Source organism: Dendrobates tinctorius, unplaced genomic scaffold (genome assembly GCF_039654945.1).
Source record: "Dendrobates tinctorius isolate UK_male_01 unplaced genomic scaffold, ASM3965494v1 ptg000455l, whole genome shotgun sequence".
Taxonomy (NCBI): domain Eukaryota; kingdom Metazoa; phylum Chordata; class Amphibia; order Anura; family Dendrobatidae; genus Dendrobates; species Dendrobates tinctorius.
The window spans coordinates 841,162-858,454 of NW_027362117.1; the positions used below are offsets into that span (position 1 = coordinate 841,162).

At 61.9% G+C, this 17,293-nt stretch overlaps 1 protein-coding gene across 1 annotated transcript in view; it reads right to left on the minus strand.

The window, feature by feature from the left end:
* DNAH1 (dynein axonemal heavy chain 1) overlaps window positions 1–5,915 on the minus strand; it is a 69,137-nt gene extending 63,222 nt beyond the window's left edge. Inside the window, exons 1-3 of the mRNA XM_073564470.1 lie at window positions 5,694–5,915; window positions 5,532–5,604; window positions 84–258 (exon numbers count right to left, since the gene is read on the minus strand). Coding sequence (XP_073420571.1) covers window positions 84–258; window positions 5,532–5,604; window positions 5,694–5,915 — 470 coding nt within the window. The remainder of the gene's footprint in view (window positions 1–83; window positions 259–5,531; window positions 5,605–5,693) is intronic.
* Window positions 5,916–17,293: the final 11,378 nt, after the last annotated feature.

The window sequence follows — 17,293 nt, forward strand, 5'->3', positions numbered from 1 at the left end:
GCACAAGTGAGAGCATCATCAGGGCTGGATACAATTGTAACGAATCCTCAGCAGTGTGAGGTCACTATGTGCAGAGTCATCACCTCTCCAGCTCGATCTTCCGGGGGCACTGCCCGGGGGGCACGGTGAAGGGCCGCTGGACTTTGGGCTCATAGCCTCTCAGGGAGAAGTCGGACTTCACCAACACCTTGGTTGTGGGGCCGCAGAGCTGCTTGTCCAGGAGGGGCCCGAGGTCAGACGGGGCCACGAAGCTGCTGACTGCAGAGGAGGCAACACAACAGCGTCATGGAGACAGAGGCGGCCGGAGAGCGGTGCCCGGAACTGACGAGACGGGCGAGACACCCCATATACTGACGAGAGGGGCGAGACACCCCATATACTGACGAGACGGGCGAGACACCCCATATACTGACGAGACGGGCGAGACACCCCATATACTGACGAGATGGGCGAAACACCCCATATACTGACGAGACGGGCGAGACACCCCATATACTGACGAGACGGGAGAGACACCCCATATACTGACGAGACGGGCGAGACACCCCATATACTGACGAGATGGGCGAAACACCCCATATACTGACCAGACGGGCGAGACACCCCATATACTGACCAGACAGGCGAGACACCCCATATACTGACCAGACAGGCGAGACACCCCATATACTGACCAGACAGGCGAGACACCCCATATACTGACGAGACGGGCGAGACACCCCATATACTGACGAGACGGGCGAGACACCCCATATACTGACGAGACGGGCGAGACACCCCATATACTGACGAGACGGGCAAGACACCCCATATACTGACGAGACGGGCGAGACACCCCATATACTGACGAGACGGGCGAGACACCCCATATACTGACCAGACAGGCGAGACACCCCATATACTGACGAGACGGGCGAGACACCCCATATACTGACGAGACGGGCGAGACACCCCATATACTGACGAGACGGGCGAGACACCCCATATACTGACGAGACGGGCAAGACACCCCATATACTGACGAGATGGGCAAGACACCCCATATACTGACGAGATGGGCGAGACACCCCATATACTGACGAGACGGGCGAGACACCCCATATACTGACGAGACGGGCAAGACACCCCATATACTGACGAGATGGGCGAAACACCCCATATACTGACGAGACGGGCGAGACACCCCATATACTGACGAGACGGGCGAGACACCCCATATACTGACGAGAGGGGCGAGACACCCCATATACTGACGAGACGGGCGAGACACCCCATATACTGACGAGATGGGCGAGACACCCCATATACTGACGAGATGGGCGAAACACCCCATATACTGACGAGACGGGCGAGACACCCCATATACTGACGAGACGGGAGAGACACCCCATATACTGACGAGACGGGCGAGACACCCCATATACTGACGAGATGGGCGAAACACCCCATATACTGACCAGACGGGCGAGACACCCCATATACTGACCAGACAGGCGAGACACCCCATATACTGACCAGACAGGCGAGACACCCCATATACTGACCAGACAGGTGAGACACCCCATATACTGACGAGACGGGCGAGACACCCCATATACTGACGAGACGGGCGAGACACCCCATATACTGACGAGACGGGCGAGACACCCCATATACTGACGAGACGGGCGAGACACCCCATATACTGACGAGATGGGCGAGACACCCCATATACTGACGAGACGGGCGAGACACCCCATATACTGACGAGACGGGCAAGACACCCCATATACTGACGAGACGGGCAAGACACCCCATATACTGACGAGACGGGCAAGACACCCCATATACTGACGAGACAGGCGAGACACCCCATATACTGACGAGACGGGCGAGACACCCCATATACTGACGAGACGGGCGAGACACCCCATATACTGACGAGACAGGCGAGACACCCCATATACTGACCAGACGGGCGAGACACCCCATATACTGACGAGACGGGCGAGACACCCCATATACTGACCAGACGGGCGAGACACCCCATATACTGAGCCCGGGTGACACTGTAATACGTTGGTAACATCGGACTGTATTGTGGGGACAATTGACGTCTATGGAAGAGTGCTGAGGAGGAGGAGGTGAGCTGTGACATCTCCTGTTTGCACGCGGATGAAAGATCGGCCCTTGAGAGCCTCAGATCCAACAAACGGTTTGTGATGAAGGAGGCTGACAAGGGCGGCAATGTGGTATTGTGGCCACACGAACTACAGGAGGAGGCACGTCGTCAATTGGATAATGGCCGCTTTTATAACAATTACCATCAGACCCAACAGGACCCTTCTCAGCTGAGTTCAGGAGGTTCCTGGAGAGGGCACTATAAACAAAAAGGAGATGGAGTTTTGTGGGTTGAGCCCCTATGACGCCCCGTTTACATGTTGCCTAAGGGTCATAAAGATCTTTATCGATGATATTGTTTCATGTGGATCGGTGGAAGAATGCGACGATCACATTGGACTTTAATCCGCGTGACGTTGTGCTCACTTGTGCTGTGTCCTCTTTCTCAGTTACCTTTTGGGACCTCATAGTTTCTAATGTGAGCGCGGTGTTTCCACGAGACTGTTCCGAAAGCCCACAGCCACAAGCAGTCTATTAGACTACACACGTCTCCTGCGGCTCATACTAGAGATGGGACCCCGTGGGACAGCTGCGCATCGGATGAGGTGTTCCTTATGAAGAGGCGTTATCCTCAGAGAAGCCTCTCACCAGCAGCCGACAGGCACAGGACCTGGTGACACGTGATAGGATCCGAGATTCGGGGCCCCGGGTTATCACACCGTATAACAGCCCACGGTCACAGGTGCGAGAGGTGCTTGGGGGCATCGGGGCGTTCTCACGACAGACATCGGGCCGTGTACAACGGAAAGGAGGGCCCCGAACTTTAGGGACATCTCAACAAAGAGTCACTACAGGAGACCAGCGATTGGGTTGGAGAGGGGAGCGACACTCAGGGCTCGTTTCCATGCGGTGACTGCACCATACGCCCCCACTAGAGATTAGTGCTCTGCCCATGTCACCAGGTCTATATCGGGCAAACTTCCCAGGAACTGCGCCGAAGGATACAGAAACATTTCTCAACAATTTGTCGCGAATTGATGAAGCCAAGGGAAGGCCTCGACACCTGTGGCCGCCCACGCTGGTACGGTCATCAATGCTAGGGTGGTGGGATTGCAGAAGGTACCATTATCCAATAGGGGGGCTCGCCTAGGAAACTATTGTTACAAATAGAGTCCCGCTGGATTCTCAACCTGAATTCATTAGTGAGTGCGGGGCTTCTGTTTACCGGATTTTTGGGTTAATTATTGTGCTTTTCCTCTTTTGGCAGTTGCCTTTTCTGGAATTATCATCAATGGGGTTTGTGGCCACGTCGTGACTTCGTCGGGACTACGCCCAAGAATGACTTTCACGTCGATTCTATTTCTGTTGTGTATAAAGTGCTTGAATAAACCCTGGACCATTTGATCGGAGTCATTATTATTTCTGGATGTATTTAACATTCATGTTATGGAATTTTTCCATAGTGTCGTTAGGGGTCCTGTATTCTGGATTGATGCAGGTTCTAGGGGGGAAGAGGAGGGGGTCCTTCACACATCGGGACGGTTGTCCGGTGGAATTTTAGGTTCGTCCATTTTCGGATGGTCCTTCTATTCATACACTATATATTGCTGGTTTCATTAGACCCCATTGAGGTCATGAGGACCATGGTTAGGATTGAGGGGGGGTGTTCTTGGGATTTAGGTTAGCTTGGATTAGGGTAGTACGCAATTACGTCTTGGACATGAGGATGGAGGGTAGTGATTTTGGCTACTGGATGAGTGTGCGTTGGTGGATTACTCATCTTTGGGGGAGTTATTCACACACACACATATATATATATATATATATAGGGCTTTTATTGACATTTAATAGTCTGTCTATGGCTCCCTTGTATGTCCATTGATTTTCCATCTCAGTAACAAGGGTACTTTTATAGATCACTCTATATCATGCTCTAATGCTCCTATTTGAGGACACATATGTTTCATTTAGCAGCATGGATCTCTGATAGGGACCTTTGACGGTTCATTCGTGTCATCTTTATAGGCTTACCAATGCCCTTTCCCTGTGCTTAAGGGTATTTTTGGGAGATCCTCTAATGTTATGGTTGGTTTTACATAACTTTATTGCTATAGGTATATGATCTTATATTTCCCCTTTTCCTAATACCACCCCCCTCTTTTCTCCCTTCATTTTATAGCACTTTCGATTATTTTCGTTTTAGTGCTGAGATATCCATCTACCAATAATATCCATATCACCTGGGACTAGGGGGGAATAGGGTCTAAAATATGTTTTCAGGGGCTGTTACCTATGCCCCCCCTCCCCCCCCCTTATTTGTTTCGGAGGTCCCGGTCATAGATCATAGTGTCGTCATACTGACTTGGTCCCACTGACGTGTCCTGCTGTGTGCGCCCGTCCTCTTGTGTGTATGTAGGGTTTCATGTCTGTATGTTCTCTGTATGTTTTGTGCTCCCAGGAGTGATACACGCAGTGCTCCACATATCTGCGCTGATATTGTTGACAGACAGATTGTTTTAATGCGCCTCGCATAGTTCGACCTGTGTCCCATCGGACGCACATGCCTTGTGGCTCGCAAATGCCTCACTGTGCGTTCCACTGGGCGCAGGCGCCTTGGGGCTTTCATTGTTGTCCTATATGGGTTTATTGAGCGCATGCGCGGCGGCCATTTTTCTTTTCTAGTTCATGTGACCGGGACGTCCGTCTGCATGTCTCCATCAGGGCCGCCAGACGGAGGGGACTTCCCGTGGGGAACGTGAACGCCCACCCGAACTCCAGCAAGGTATTTAAAGCACCCTGGACCGCGGTTTAGTCACTTCCCCTGACGAAGCCGTATGGGTTGCGGCGATACGCGTGGGGTATGGTCCTGGGCAGGGCGCCCTGTTGTCCGGTTCTCACTGCAGTCTCTGATCTCCCGTGGGGTGGATGGTGTCTGGTCCCTGCACGGTTTGGCATTGCCAATTAGTATCGGGGTTTTCCCTTGGGCTTATCATGGCCAGTGCATGTAAACCAGGCAGCACTGACGTTTATATGGGGCTGCTTTACTCCACCTAGTGGCCATGTAGTGTTAGGGCCACATGGTCCTCATGAGCCAAGTGACAGGGAGGTCGACTGCTGATTGGTAGAATCCGGTCAGACTGTGTATAGAGGTTTATATCACATATGTCTGTTATGTGTTATATTCAGGGATCACGCTTGTTTGCCTGTTATGTTTTTAATCGTGATTTTAATGTGTAACTCTTTGTATCAATAAAACATTTTCCGGTTTCACTATACTCGGTGCGGTGGCGCTTTCCTCTTATTTTGACCCTGGCTGCGGCCCCTGACCCTCACATAGAGCAGGACATTGTGCACAGACTGCTGTGACTGGTGACAGCTACTGCTGTCGTGGTCTCGCCTCCGGTGGCGGTCACATCGTATCCGCCGCTCACCTTTCGGGGTGTTGCGCTCCTCGTCCACTTGTCTCAGCAGATCCGGTTGGACGCTCGGCGCGGCACCGACCTCCTGCAACATAACGGAAACAGCGGCTGCAGCAGAGAGCGGCGGGGGCAGAGCGCTCCGCGGCCGTGACGTCATGTGACGCCTGCACTCACTTTCACCAGAGGGGCGGCGCTATAGGACAGAACATCGGAGTAGAAGCCTCGCTGTCTGATCACCGGATATTTCCGCGGGAGGACGGCGCTGATCCGCGCGGGCGACACCGGCACAAGAGACTGCGGGGATCCCCCGGTGTGGATGGGACGCCGCGGAGGAAGGGAGTCGTCTGCCGTCACCTGCTCCATCTGCGCCCTACAGAGAAGACGAGAAAGGCCCATAACGTTACAGGACTGCGACTGCTGCAGAACATCGCCCCCCACCGCAGAACATCGCCCCCCCCCGCAGAACATCGCCCCCCCCCGCAGAACATCGCCCCCCCCCGCAGAACATCCCCCCCCGCAGAACATCGCCCCCCACCGCAGAACATCGCCCCCCACCGCAGAACATCGCCCCCCACCGCAGAACATCGCCCCCCACCGCAGAACATCGCCCCCGCAGAACATCCCCCCCGCAGAACATCGCCCCCCACCGCAGAACATCCCCCCCGCAGAACATCGCCCCCCACCGCAGAACATCCCCCCCGCAGAACATCCCCCCCGCAGAACATCGCCCCCCCCGCAGAACATCCCCCCCGCAGAACATCCCCCCCCCGCAGAACATCCCCCCCGCAGAACATCGCCCCCCCCGCAGAACATCGCCCCCCACCGCAGAACATCGCCCCCCACCGCAGAACATCGCCCCCCCCCACAGAACATCCCCCCCCCCGCAGAACATCCCCCCCCGCAGAACATCCCCCCCCCGCAGAACATCCCCCCCCGCAGAACATCGCCCCCCACCGCAGAACATCGCCCCCCACCACAGAACATCGCCCCCCACCACAGAACATCGCCCCCCACCACAGAACATCCCCCCCCGCAGAACATCGCCCCCCCCCGCAGAACATCGCCCCCCCGCAGAACATCCCCCCCCGCAGACCATCGCCCCCCCCCGCAGAACATCGCCCCCCCCGCAGAACATCGCCCCCCCCGCAGAACAAAGCCCCCCCCCGCAGAACAAAGCCCCCCCAGCTGCGGGTCCGGTACAGATTCATATAAAGAGCAGAGAGAACCGGCGCAGAAATAACCTACCTGCTCCGCCGTCTCCAGGCAACAGGACGCCGCGTCTCCAGGGCGAGACCAAGTCACCGCAGGGGGGTCCGACACGCCCCCAAACCTAGACCAATAGCATGTAGCATGTCCAAACTGCGACCCCTAGCGGCAGGTACACAGAATGCAACTACATCAGAGGGTAAAGACCGGGAGACAGCGGCGCCTAGCAGCCACTAATGAGAACGCCCCGCAGTGCCGAGACAGCGGCCCCCTGTGGCCACATAAAGAAGAACACACCCACTACCCGGGAGACAGCGGCCCCCTGTGGTTACAGAGAAGAACGCCCCCACTACCCTGGAGACAGCGGCCCCCTGTGGCCACAGAGAAGAACACCTCCACTACCCGGGAGACAGCGGCCCCCTGTGGTTACAGAGAAGAACGCACCCACTACCCTGGAGACAGCGGCCCCCTGTGGCCACAGAGAAGAACGCCCCCACTACACGGGAGACAGCGGCCCCCTGTGGTTACAGAGAAGAACGCCCCCACTACCCGGGAGACAGCGGCCCCCTGTGGTCACAGAGAAGAACGCCCCCACTACCCGGGAGACAGCGGCCCCCTGTGGCCACAGAGAAGAACGCACCCACTAACCTGGAGACAGCGGCCCCCTGTGGTCACAGAGAAGAACGCCCCCACTACCCGGGAGACAGCGGCCCCCTGTGGTCACAGAGAAGAACGCCCCCACTACCCGGGAGACAGCGGCCCTCTGTGGTCACAGAGAAGAACGCCCCCACTACCCGGGAGACAGCGGCCTCCTGTGGCCACAGAGAAGAACGCCACCACTACCCGGGAGACAGCGGCCCCCTGTGGTCACAGAGAACGCCCCCAATACCCGGGAGACAGCGGCCTCCTGTGGTCACAGAGAAGAAAGCCCCCACTACCTGGGAGACAGCGGCCCCCTGTGGTCACAGAGAAGAACGCCCCCACTACCCGGGAGACAGCGGCCCCCTGTGGTCACAGAGAAGAACGCCCCCACTACCCGGGAGACAGCGGCCCCCTGTGGCCACAGAGAAGAACGCCCCCACAACCCGGGAGACAGCAACCCCCTGTGGTCACAGAGAAGAACGCCCCCACTACCTGGGAGACAGCGGCCCCCTGTGGTCACAGAGAAGAACACCCCCACTACCCGGGAGACAGCGGCCCCCTGTGGCCACAGAGAAGATCGCCCCTACTACCCGGGAGACAGCGGCCCCCTGCGGCCACAGAGAAGAACGCCACCACTACCCGGGAGACAGCGGCCCCCTGTGGTCACAGAGAAGAACACCCCCACTACCCGGGAGACAGCGGCCCCCTGTGGCCACAGAGAAGATCGCCCCTACTACCCGGGAGACAGCGGCCCCCTGCGGCCACAGAGAAGAAAGCCCACACTACCCGGGAGACAGCGGCCCCTGTGGTCACAGAGAAGAATGCCCCCAATACCCGGGAGACAGCGGCCCCCTGTGGCCACAGAGAAGAAAGCCCCCACTACCCGGGAGACAGCGGCCCCCTGTGGCCACAGAGAAGAAAGCCCCCACTACCCGGGAGACAGCGGCCCCCTGTGGCCACAGAGAAGAATGCCCACACTACCCGGGAGACAGCGGCCCCCTGTGGTCACAGAGAAGAACGCCCCCAATACCCGGGAGACAGCGGCCCCCTGTGGCCACAGAGAAGAATGCCCCCACTACCCGGGAGACAGCGGCCCCCTGTGGCCACAGAGAAGATCGCCCCTACTCCCCGGGAGACAGCGGCCCCCTGTGGCCACAGAGAAGATCGCCCCTACTACCCGGGAGACAGCGGCCCCCTGTGGCCACAGAGAAGAAAGCCCCTACTACCCGGGAGACAGCGGCCCCCTGTGGCCACAGAGAAGAAAGCCCCCACTACCCGGGAGACAGCGGCCCCCTGTGGCCACAGAGAAGAACGCCCCCACTACCCGGGAGACAGCGGCCCCCTGTGGTCACAGAGAACTCCCCCACTACCCGGGAGACAGCGGCCCCCTGTGGTCACAGAGAAGAACGCCCCCAATACCCGGGAGACAGCGGCCCCCTGTGGCCACAGAGAAGAATGCCCCCACTACCCGGGAGACAGCGGCCCCCTGTGGCCACAGAGAAGATCGCCCCTACTACCCGGGAGACAGCGGCCCCCTGTGGCCACAGAGAAGATCGCCCCTACTACCCGGGAGACAGCGGCCCCCTGTGGCCACAGAGAAGATCGCCCCTACTACCCGGGAGACAGCGGCCCCCTGTGGCCACAGAGAAGATCGCCCCTACTACCCAGGAGACAGCGGCCCCCTGTGGCCACAGAGAAGATCGCCCCTACTACCCGGGAGACAGCGTCCCCCTGTGGCCACAGAGAAGAACGCCCCCACTACCCGGGAGACAGCGGCCCCCTGTGGCCACAGAGAAGAAAGCCCCCACTACCCGGGAGACAGCGGCCCCCTGTGGCCACAGAGAAGAATGCCCACACTACCCGGGAGACAGCGGCCCCCTGTGGTCACAGAGAAGAACGCCCCCAATACCCGGGAGACAGCGGCCCCCTGTGGCCACAGAGAAGAATGCCCCCACTACCCGGGAGACAGCGGCCCCCTGTGGCCGCAGAGAAGAACGCCCCCACTACCCGGGAGACAGCGGCCCCCTGTGGTCACAGAGAAGAACGCCCCCACTACCTGAGAGACAGCGCCCCCCTGTGGCCACAGAGAAGAACGCCCCCACTACCTGAGAGACAGCGGCCCCCTGTGGTCACAGAGAACACCCCCACCAGCCGGGAGACAGCAGCCCCCTGTGGTCACAGAGCAGAACGCCCCCACTACCCGGGAAACAGCGGCCCCCTGTGGTCACAGAGAAGAACGCCCCAAATACCCGGGAGACAGCGGCCCCCTGTGGCCACAGAGAAGATCGCCCCTACTACCCGGGAGACAGCGGCCCCCTGTGGCCACAGAGAAGAAAGCCCCCACTACCCGGGAGACAGCGGCCCCCTGTGGACACAGAGAAGAATGCCCACACTACCCGGGAGACAGCGGCCCCCTGTGGTCACAGAGCAGAACGCCCCCACTACCCGAGAAACAGCGGCCCCCTGTGGTCACAGAGAAGAACGCCCCCAATACCCGGGAGACAGCGGCCCCCTGTGGCCACAGAGAAGATCGCCCCTACTACCCGGGAGACAGCGGCCCCCTGTGGCCACAGAGAAGAAAGCCCCCACTACCCGGGAGACAGCGGCCCCCTGTGGCCACAGAGAAGAATGCCCACACTACCCGGGAGACAGCGGCCCCCTGTGGCCACAGAGAAGAATGCCCCCACTACCCGGGAGACAGCGGCCCCCTGTGGCCACAGAGAACGCCCCCACTACCCGGGAGACAGCGGCCCCCTGTGGTCACAGAGAAGAACGCCCCCACTACCTGAGAGACAGCGGCCCCCTGTGGTCACAGAGAAGAACGCCCCCACTACCCGGGAGACAGCGGCCCCCTGTGGCCACAGAGAAGAATGCCCACACTACCCGGGAGACAACGCCCCCACTACCCGGGAGACAGCGGCCCCCTGTGGCCACAGAGAAGAATGCCCCCACTACCCGGGAGACAGCGGCCCCCTGTGGTCACAGAGAGAACGCCCACACTACCCGGGAGACAGCGGCCCCCTGTGGTCACAGAGCAGAACGCCCCCACTACCCGGGAAACAGCGGCCCCCTGTGGTCACAGAGCAGAACGCCCCCACTACCCGGGAGACAGCGGCCTCCTGTGGTTACAGAGAAGAACGCCCCCACTACTCGGGAGACAGCGGCCTCCTGTGGCCACAGAGAAGAACGCCCACACTACCCGGGACACAGCGGCCCCCTGTGGTTACAGAGAAGAATGCCCCCCCTACTCGGGAGACAGCGGCCTCCTGTGGTCACAGAGAAGAATGCCCCCACTACTCGGGAGACAGCGGCCTCCTGTGGTCACAGAGAAGAATGCCCCCACTACCCGGGAGACAGCGGCCCCCTGTGGCCACAGAGAAGAACGCCCCCACTACCCGGGAGACAGCGGCCCCCTGTGGTTACAGAGAAGAATGCCCCCACTACTCGGGAGACAGCGGCCTCCTGTGGTCACAGAGAACAACTCCCCCACTACCCGGGAGACAGCGGCCCCCTGTGGCCACAGAGAACAACTCCCCCACTACCCGGGAGACAGCGGCCCCCTGTGGCCACAGAGAAGAACGCCCCCACTACCCGGGAGACAGCGGCCCCCTGTGGCCACAGAGAAGAATGCCCCCACTACTCGGGAGACAGCGGCCTCCTGTGGTCACAGAGAAGAACGCCCCCACTACCCGGGAGACAGCGGCCCCCTGTGGCCACAGAGAAGAACGCCCACACTACCCGGGACACAGCGGCCCCCTGTGGTTACAGAGAAGAATGCCCCCCCTACTCGGGAGACAGCGGCCTCCTGTGGTCACAGAGAAGAATGCCCCCACTACCCGGGAGACAGCGGCCCCCTGTGGCCACAGAGAAGAACGCCCCCACTACCCGGGAGACAGCGGCCCCCTGTGGTTACAGAGAAGAACGCCCCCACTACTCGGGAGACAGCGGCCTCCTGTGGTCACGGAGAAGAACGCCCCCATTACCCGGGAGACAGCGGCCCCCTGTGGCCACAGAGAAGAACGCCCCCACTACCCGGGAGACAGCGGCCCCTGTGGTCACAGAGAAGAACGCCCCCACTACCTGAGAGACAGCGGCCCCCTGTGGTCACAGAGAACACCCCCACCAGCCGGGGACAGCAGCCCCCTGTGCCCACAGAGAAGAACGCCCCCACTACCCAGGAGACAGCGGCCCCCTGTGGTCACAGAGCAGAACGCCCCCACTACCCGGGAGACAGCGGCCCCTGTGGTCACAGAGAAGAACGCCCCCACTACCTGAGAGACAGCGGCCCCCTGTGGTCACAGAGAACACCCCCACCAGCCGGGAGACAGCAGCCCCCTGTGGTCACAGAGAAGAACGCCCCCACTACCTGAGAGACAGCGGCCCCCTGTGGTCACAGAGAACACCCCCACTACCCGGGAGACAGCGGCCCCCTGTGGTCACAGAGCAGAACGCCCCCACTACCCGGGAAACAGCGGCCCCCTGTGGTCACAGAGCAGAACGCCCCCACTACCCGGGAGACAGCGGCCTCCTGTGGTTACAGAGAAGAACGCCCCCACTACCCGGGAGACAGCAGCCCCCTGTGGCCACAGAGAAGAACGCCCCCACTACCCGGGAGACAGCGGCCCCCTGTGGTTACAGAGAAGAACGCCCCCAATACCCGGGAGACAGCGGCCCCCTGTGGCCACAGTGAAGAACGCCCCCACTACCCGGGAGACAGCGGCCCCCTGTGGCCACAGAGAAGAATGCCCCCACTACCCGGGAGACAGCGGCCCCTGTGGTCACAGAGAAGAACGCCCCCACTACCTGAGAGACAGCGGCCCCCTGTGGTCACAGAGAACACCCCCACAAGCCGGGAGACAGCAGCCCCCTGTGGTCACAGAGAAGAACGCCCACACTACCCGGGAGACAGCGGCCCCCTGTGGTCACAGAGCAGAACGCCCCCACTACCCGGGAAACAGCGGCCCCCTGTGGTCACAGAGCAGAACGCCCCCACTACCCGGGAGACAGCGGCCTCCTGTGGTTACAGAGAAGAACGCCCCCACTACTCGGGAGACAGCGGCCTCCTGTGGCCACAGAGAAGAACGCCCCCACTACCCGGGAGACAGCGGCCCCCTGTGGCCACAGAGAAGAACGCCCACACTACCCGGGACACAGCGGCCCCCTGTGGTTACAGAGAAGAATGCCCCCACTACCCGGGAGACAGCGGCCCCCTGTGGCCACAGAGAAGAACGCCCCAACTACTCGGGAGACAGCGGCCCCCTGTGGTCACAGAGAAGAATGCCCCCACTACTCGGGAGACAGCGGCCTCCTGTGGTCACGGAGAAGAACGCCCCCATTACCCGGGAGACAGCGGCCCCCTGTGGTCACAGAGAACAACTCCCCCACTACCCGGGAGACAGCGGCCCCCTGTGGCCACAGAGAAGAACGCCCCCACTACCCGGGACACAGCGGCCCCCTGTGGCCACAGAGAACGCCCCCACTACCCGGGAGACAGCGGCCCCCTGTGGCCACAGAGAATGCCCCCACTACCCGGGAGACAGCGGCCCCCTGTGGTCACAGAGAACGCCACCACTACCCGGGAGACAGCAGACTCCTGTGGTCACAGAGAACGCCCCCACTACCCGGGAGACAGCGGCCCCCTGTGGCCACAGAGAAGAACGCCCCCACTACCCGGGAGACAGCGGCCCCCTGTGGCCGCAGAGAAGAACGCCCCCACTACCCGGGAGACAGCGGCCCCCTGTGGTTGCAGAGAACGCCCCCACTACCTGGGAGACAGCGGCCTCCTGTGGTCACAGAGAAGAACGCCCCCTCTATCCGGGACACAGCGGCCACCTGTGGTCACAGAGAAGAACGCCCCCACTACCCGGGAGACAGCGGCCCCCTGTGGTCACAGAGAAGAACGCCCCCACTACCCGGGAGATAGCGGCCCCCTGTGGCCACAGAGACGAACGCCCCCACTACCCGGGAGACAGCGGCCCCCTGTGGCCACAGAGAACTCCCCCACTACCTGGGAGACAGCGGCCCCCTGTGGTCACAGAGAAGAACGCCCCCACTACCAGGGAGATAGCGGCCCCCTGTGGCCACAGAGAACGCCCCCACTACCCGGGAGACAGCGGCCCCCTGTGGTCACAGAGAAGAACGCCCCCACTACCCGGGAGACAGCGGCCCCCTGTGGTCACAGAGAAGAACGCCCCCACTACCCGGGAGACAGCGGCCACCTGTGGCCACAGAGAAGAACGCCCCCACTACCAGGGAGATAGCGGCCCCCGTGGCCACAGAGAAGAACGCCCCCACTACCCGGGAGACAGCGGCCCACTGTGGCCACAGAGAAGAACGCCCCCACTCCCCAGGAGAAAGCGGCCTCCTGTGGTCACAGAGTACGCCCCCACTACCAGGGAGACAGCGGCCCCCTGTGGTCACAGAGAACTCCCCCACTACCTGGGAGACAGCGGCCCCCTGTAGTCACAGAGAAGAATGCCCCCACTACCCGGGACACAGCAGCCCCCTGTGGCCACAGAGAAGAACGCCCCCACTACCCGGGAGACAGCGGCCCCCTGTGGCCACAGAGAATGCCCCCACTACCCGGGAGACAGCGGCCCCCTGTGGTCACAGAGAACGCCACCACTACCCGGGAGACAGCAGACTCCTGTGGTCACAGAGAACGCCCCCACTACCCGGGAGACAGCGGCCCCCTGTGGCCACAGAGAACGCCCCCACTACCCGGGAGACAGCGGCCCCCTGTGGTCACAGAGAACGCCCCCACTACCCGGGAGGCAGCGGCCCCCTGTGGCCGCAGAGAAGAACGCCCCCACTACCCGGGAGACAGCGGCCCCCTGTGGTTGCAGAGAACGCCCCCACTACCTGGGAGACAGCGGCCTCCTGTGGTCACAGAGAAGAACGCCCCCACTACCCGGGAGACAGCGGCCCCCTGTGGTCACAGAGAAGAACGCCCCCACTACCCGGGAGATAGCGGCCCCCTGTGGCCACAGAGACGAACGCCCCCACTACCCGGGAGACAGCGGCCCCCTGTGGCCACAGAGAACTCCCCCACTACCTGGGAGACAGCGGCCCCCTGTGGCCACAGAGAACGCCCCCACTACCCGGGAGACAGCGGCCCCCTGTGGTCACAGAGAAGAACGCCCCCACTACCCGGGAGACAGCGGCCCCCTGTGGTCACAGAGAAGAACGCCCCCACTACCCGGGAGACAGCGGCCACCTGTGGCCACAGAGAAGAACGCCCCCACTACCAGGGAGATAGCGGCCCCCGTGGCCACAGAGAAGAACGCCCCCACTACCCGGGAGACAGCGGCCCACTGTGGCCACAGAGAACGCCCCCACTCCCCAGGAGAAAGCGGCCTCCTGTGGTCACAGAGTACGCCCCCACTACCAGGGAGACAGCGGCCCCCTGTGGTCACAGAGAACTCCCCCACTACCTGGGAGACAGCGGCCCCCTGTAGTCACAGAGAAGAATGCCCCCACTACCCGGGACACAGCGGCCCCCTGTAGTCACAGAGAAGAATGCCCCCACTACCCGGGACACAGCGGCCCCCTGTGGCCACAGAGAACGCCCCCACTACCCGGGAGACAGCGGCCCCCTGTGGCCACAGAGAATGCCCCCACTACCCGGGAGACAGCGGCCCCCTGTGGTCACAGAGAACGCCACCACTACCCGGGAGACAGCAGACTCCTGTGGTCACAGAGAACGCCCCCACTACCCGGGAGACAGCGGCCCCCTGTGGCCACAGAGAAGAACGCCCCCACTACCCGGGAGACAGCGGCCCCCTGTGGCCGCAGAGAAGAACGCCCCCACTACCCGGGAGACAGCGGCCCCCTGTGGTTGCAGAGAACGCCCCCACTACCTGGGAGACAGCGGCCTCCTGTGGTCACAGAGAAGAACGCCCCCTCTATCCGGGACACAGCGGCCACCTGTGGTCACAGAGAAGAACGCCCCCACTACCCGGGAGACAGCGGCCCCCTGTGGTCACAGAGAAGAACGCCCCCACTACCCGGGAGATAGCGGCCCCCTGTGGCCACAGAGACGAACGCCCCCACTACCCGGGAGACAGCGGCCCCCTGTGGCCACAGAGAACTCCCCCACTACCTGGGAGACAGCGGCCCCCTGTGGTCACAGAGAAGAACGCCCCCACTACCAGGGAGATAGCGGCCCCCTGTGGCCACAGAGAAGAACGCCCCCACTACCCGGGAGACAGTGGCCCACTGTGGCCACAGAGAAGAACGCCCCCACTCCCCAGGAGAAAGCGGCCTCCTGTGGTCACAGAGAACGCCCCCACTACCAGGGAGACAGCGGCCCCCTGTGGTCACAGAGAACGCCCCCACTAACTGGGAGACAGCGGCCCCCTGTAGTCACAGAGAAGAATGCCCCCACCACCCGGGACACAGCGGCCCCCTGTGGCCACAGAGAAGAACGCCCCCACTACCCGGGAGACAGCGGCCCCCTGTGGCCACAGAGAACGCCCCCACTACCCGGGAGATAGCGGCCCCCTGTGGCCACAGAGAACGCCCCCACTACCCGGGAGATAGCGGCCCCCTGTGGCCACAGAGGTGAACGCCCCCACTACCCGGGAGACAGCGGCCCCCTGTGGCCACAGAGAAGAACACCCCCACTACCCGGGAGACAGCGGCCCTCTGTGGTTACAGAGAACGCCCCCACTACCTGGGAGACAGCGGCCTCCTTTGGTCACCGAGGAGAACGCCCCCACTACCCGGGACACAGCGGCCCCCTGTGGCCACAGAGAAGAACGCCCCCACTATCCGGGAGATAGCGGCCCCCTGTGGCCACAGAGACGAACGCCCCCACTACCCGGGAGACAGCGGCCCCCTGTGGCCACAGAGAACTCCCCCACTACCTGGGAGACAGCGGCCCCCTGTGGCCACAGAGAACGCCCCCACTACCCGGGAGACAGCGGCCCCCTGTGGTCACAGAGAAGAACGCCCCCACTACCCGGGAGACAGCGGCCCCCTGTGGTCACAGAGAAGAACGCCCCCACTACCCGGGAGACAGCGGCCACCTGTGGCCACAGAGAAGAACGCCCCCACTACCAGGGAGATAGCGGCCCCCTGTGGCCACAGAGAACGCCCCCACTACCCGGGAGATAGCGGCCCCCTGTGGCCACAGAGAAGAACGCCCCCACTACCCGGGAGACAGCGGCCCCCTGTGGCCACAGAGAAGAACACCCCCACTACCCGGGAGACAGCGGCCCTCTGTGGTTACAGAGAACTCCCCCACTACCTGGGAGACAGCGGCCTCCTTTGGTCACCGAGGAGAACGCCCCCACTACCCGGGACACAGCGGCCCCCTGTGGTCACAGAGAAGAACGCCCCCACTACCCGGGACACAGCGGCCCCCTGTGGTCACAGAGAAGAACGCCCCCACTACCCGGGAGACAGCGGCCCCCTGTGGTCATAGAGAACGCCCCCACTACCCGGGAGACAGCGGCCCCCTGTGGCCACAGAGAACACCCCCACTACCTGGGAGACAGCGGCCCCCTGTGGCCACAGAGAACGCCCCCACTACCCGGGAGACAGCGGCCCCCTGTGGCCACAGAGAACGCCCCCACTACCTGGGAGACAGCGGCCTCCTGTGGCCACAGAGAACGCCCCCACTACCTGGGAGACAGCGGCCCCCTGAAGCCACAGAGAACGCCCCCACTACCCGGGAGACAGCGGCCCCCTGTGGTTACAGAGAACGCCCCCACTATCCGGGAGACAGGGTCCCCCTGTGGTCACAGAGAACGCCCCCACTACCCGGGAGACAGCGGCCCCCTGTGGTTACAGAGAACGCCCCCACTACCCGGGAGACATCGTCCCCCTGTGGTCACAGAGAACGCCCCCACTACCCGGGAGACAGCGGCCCCGTGGTTACAGAGAAGAATCAGATGTGACAGATCAGATTTTGTCCCAGAAAG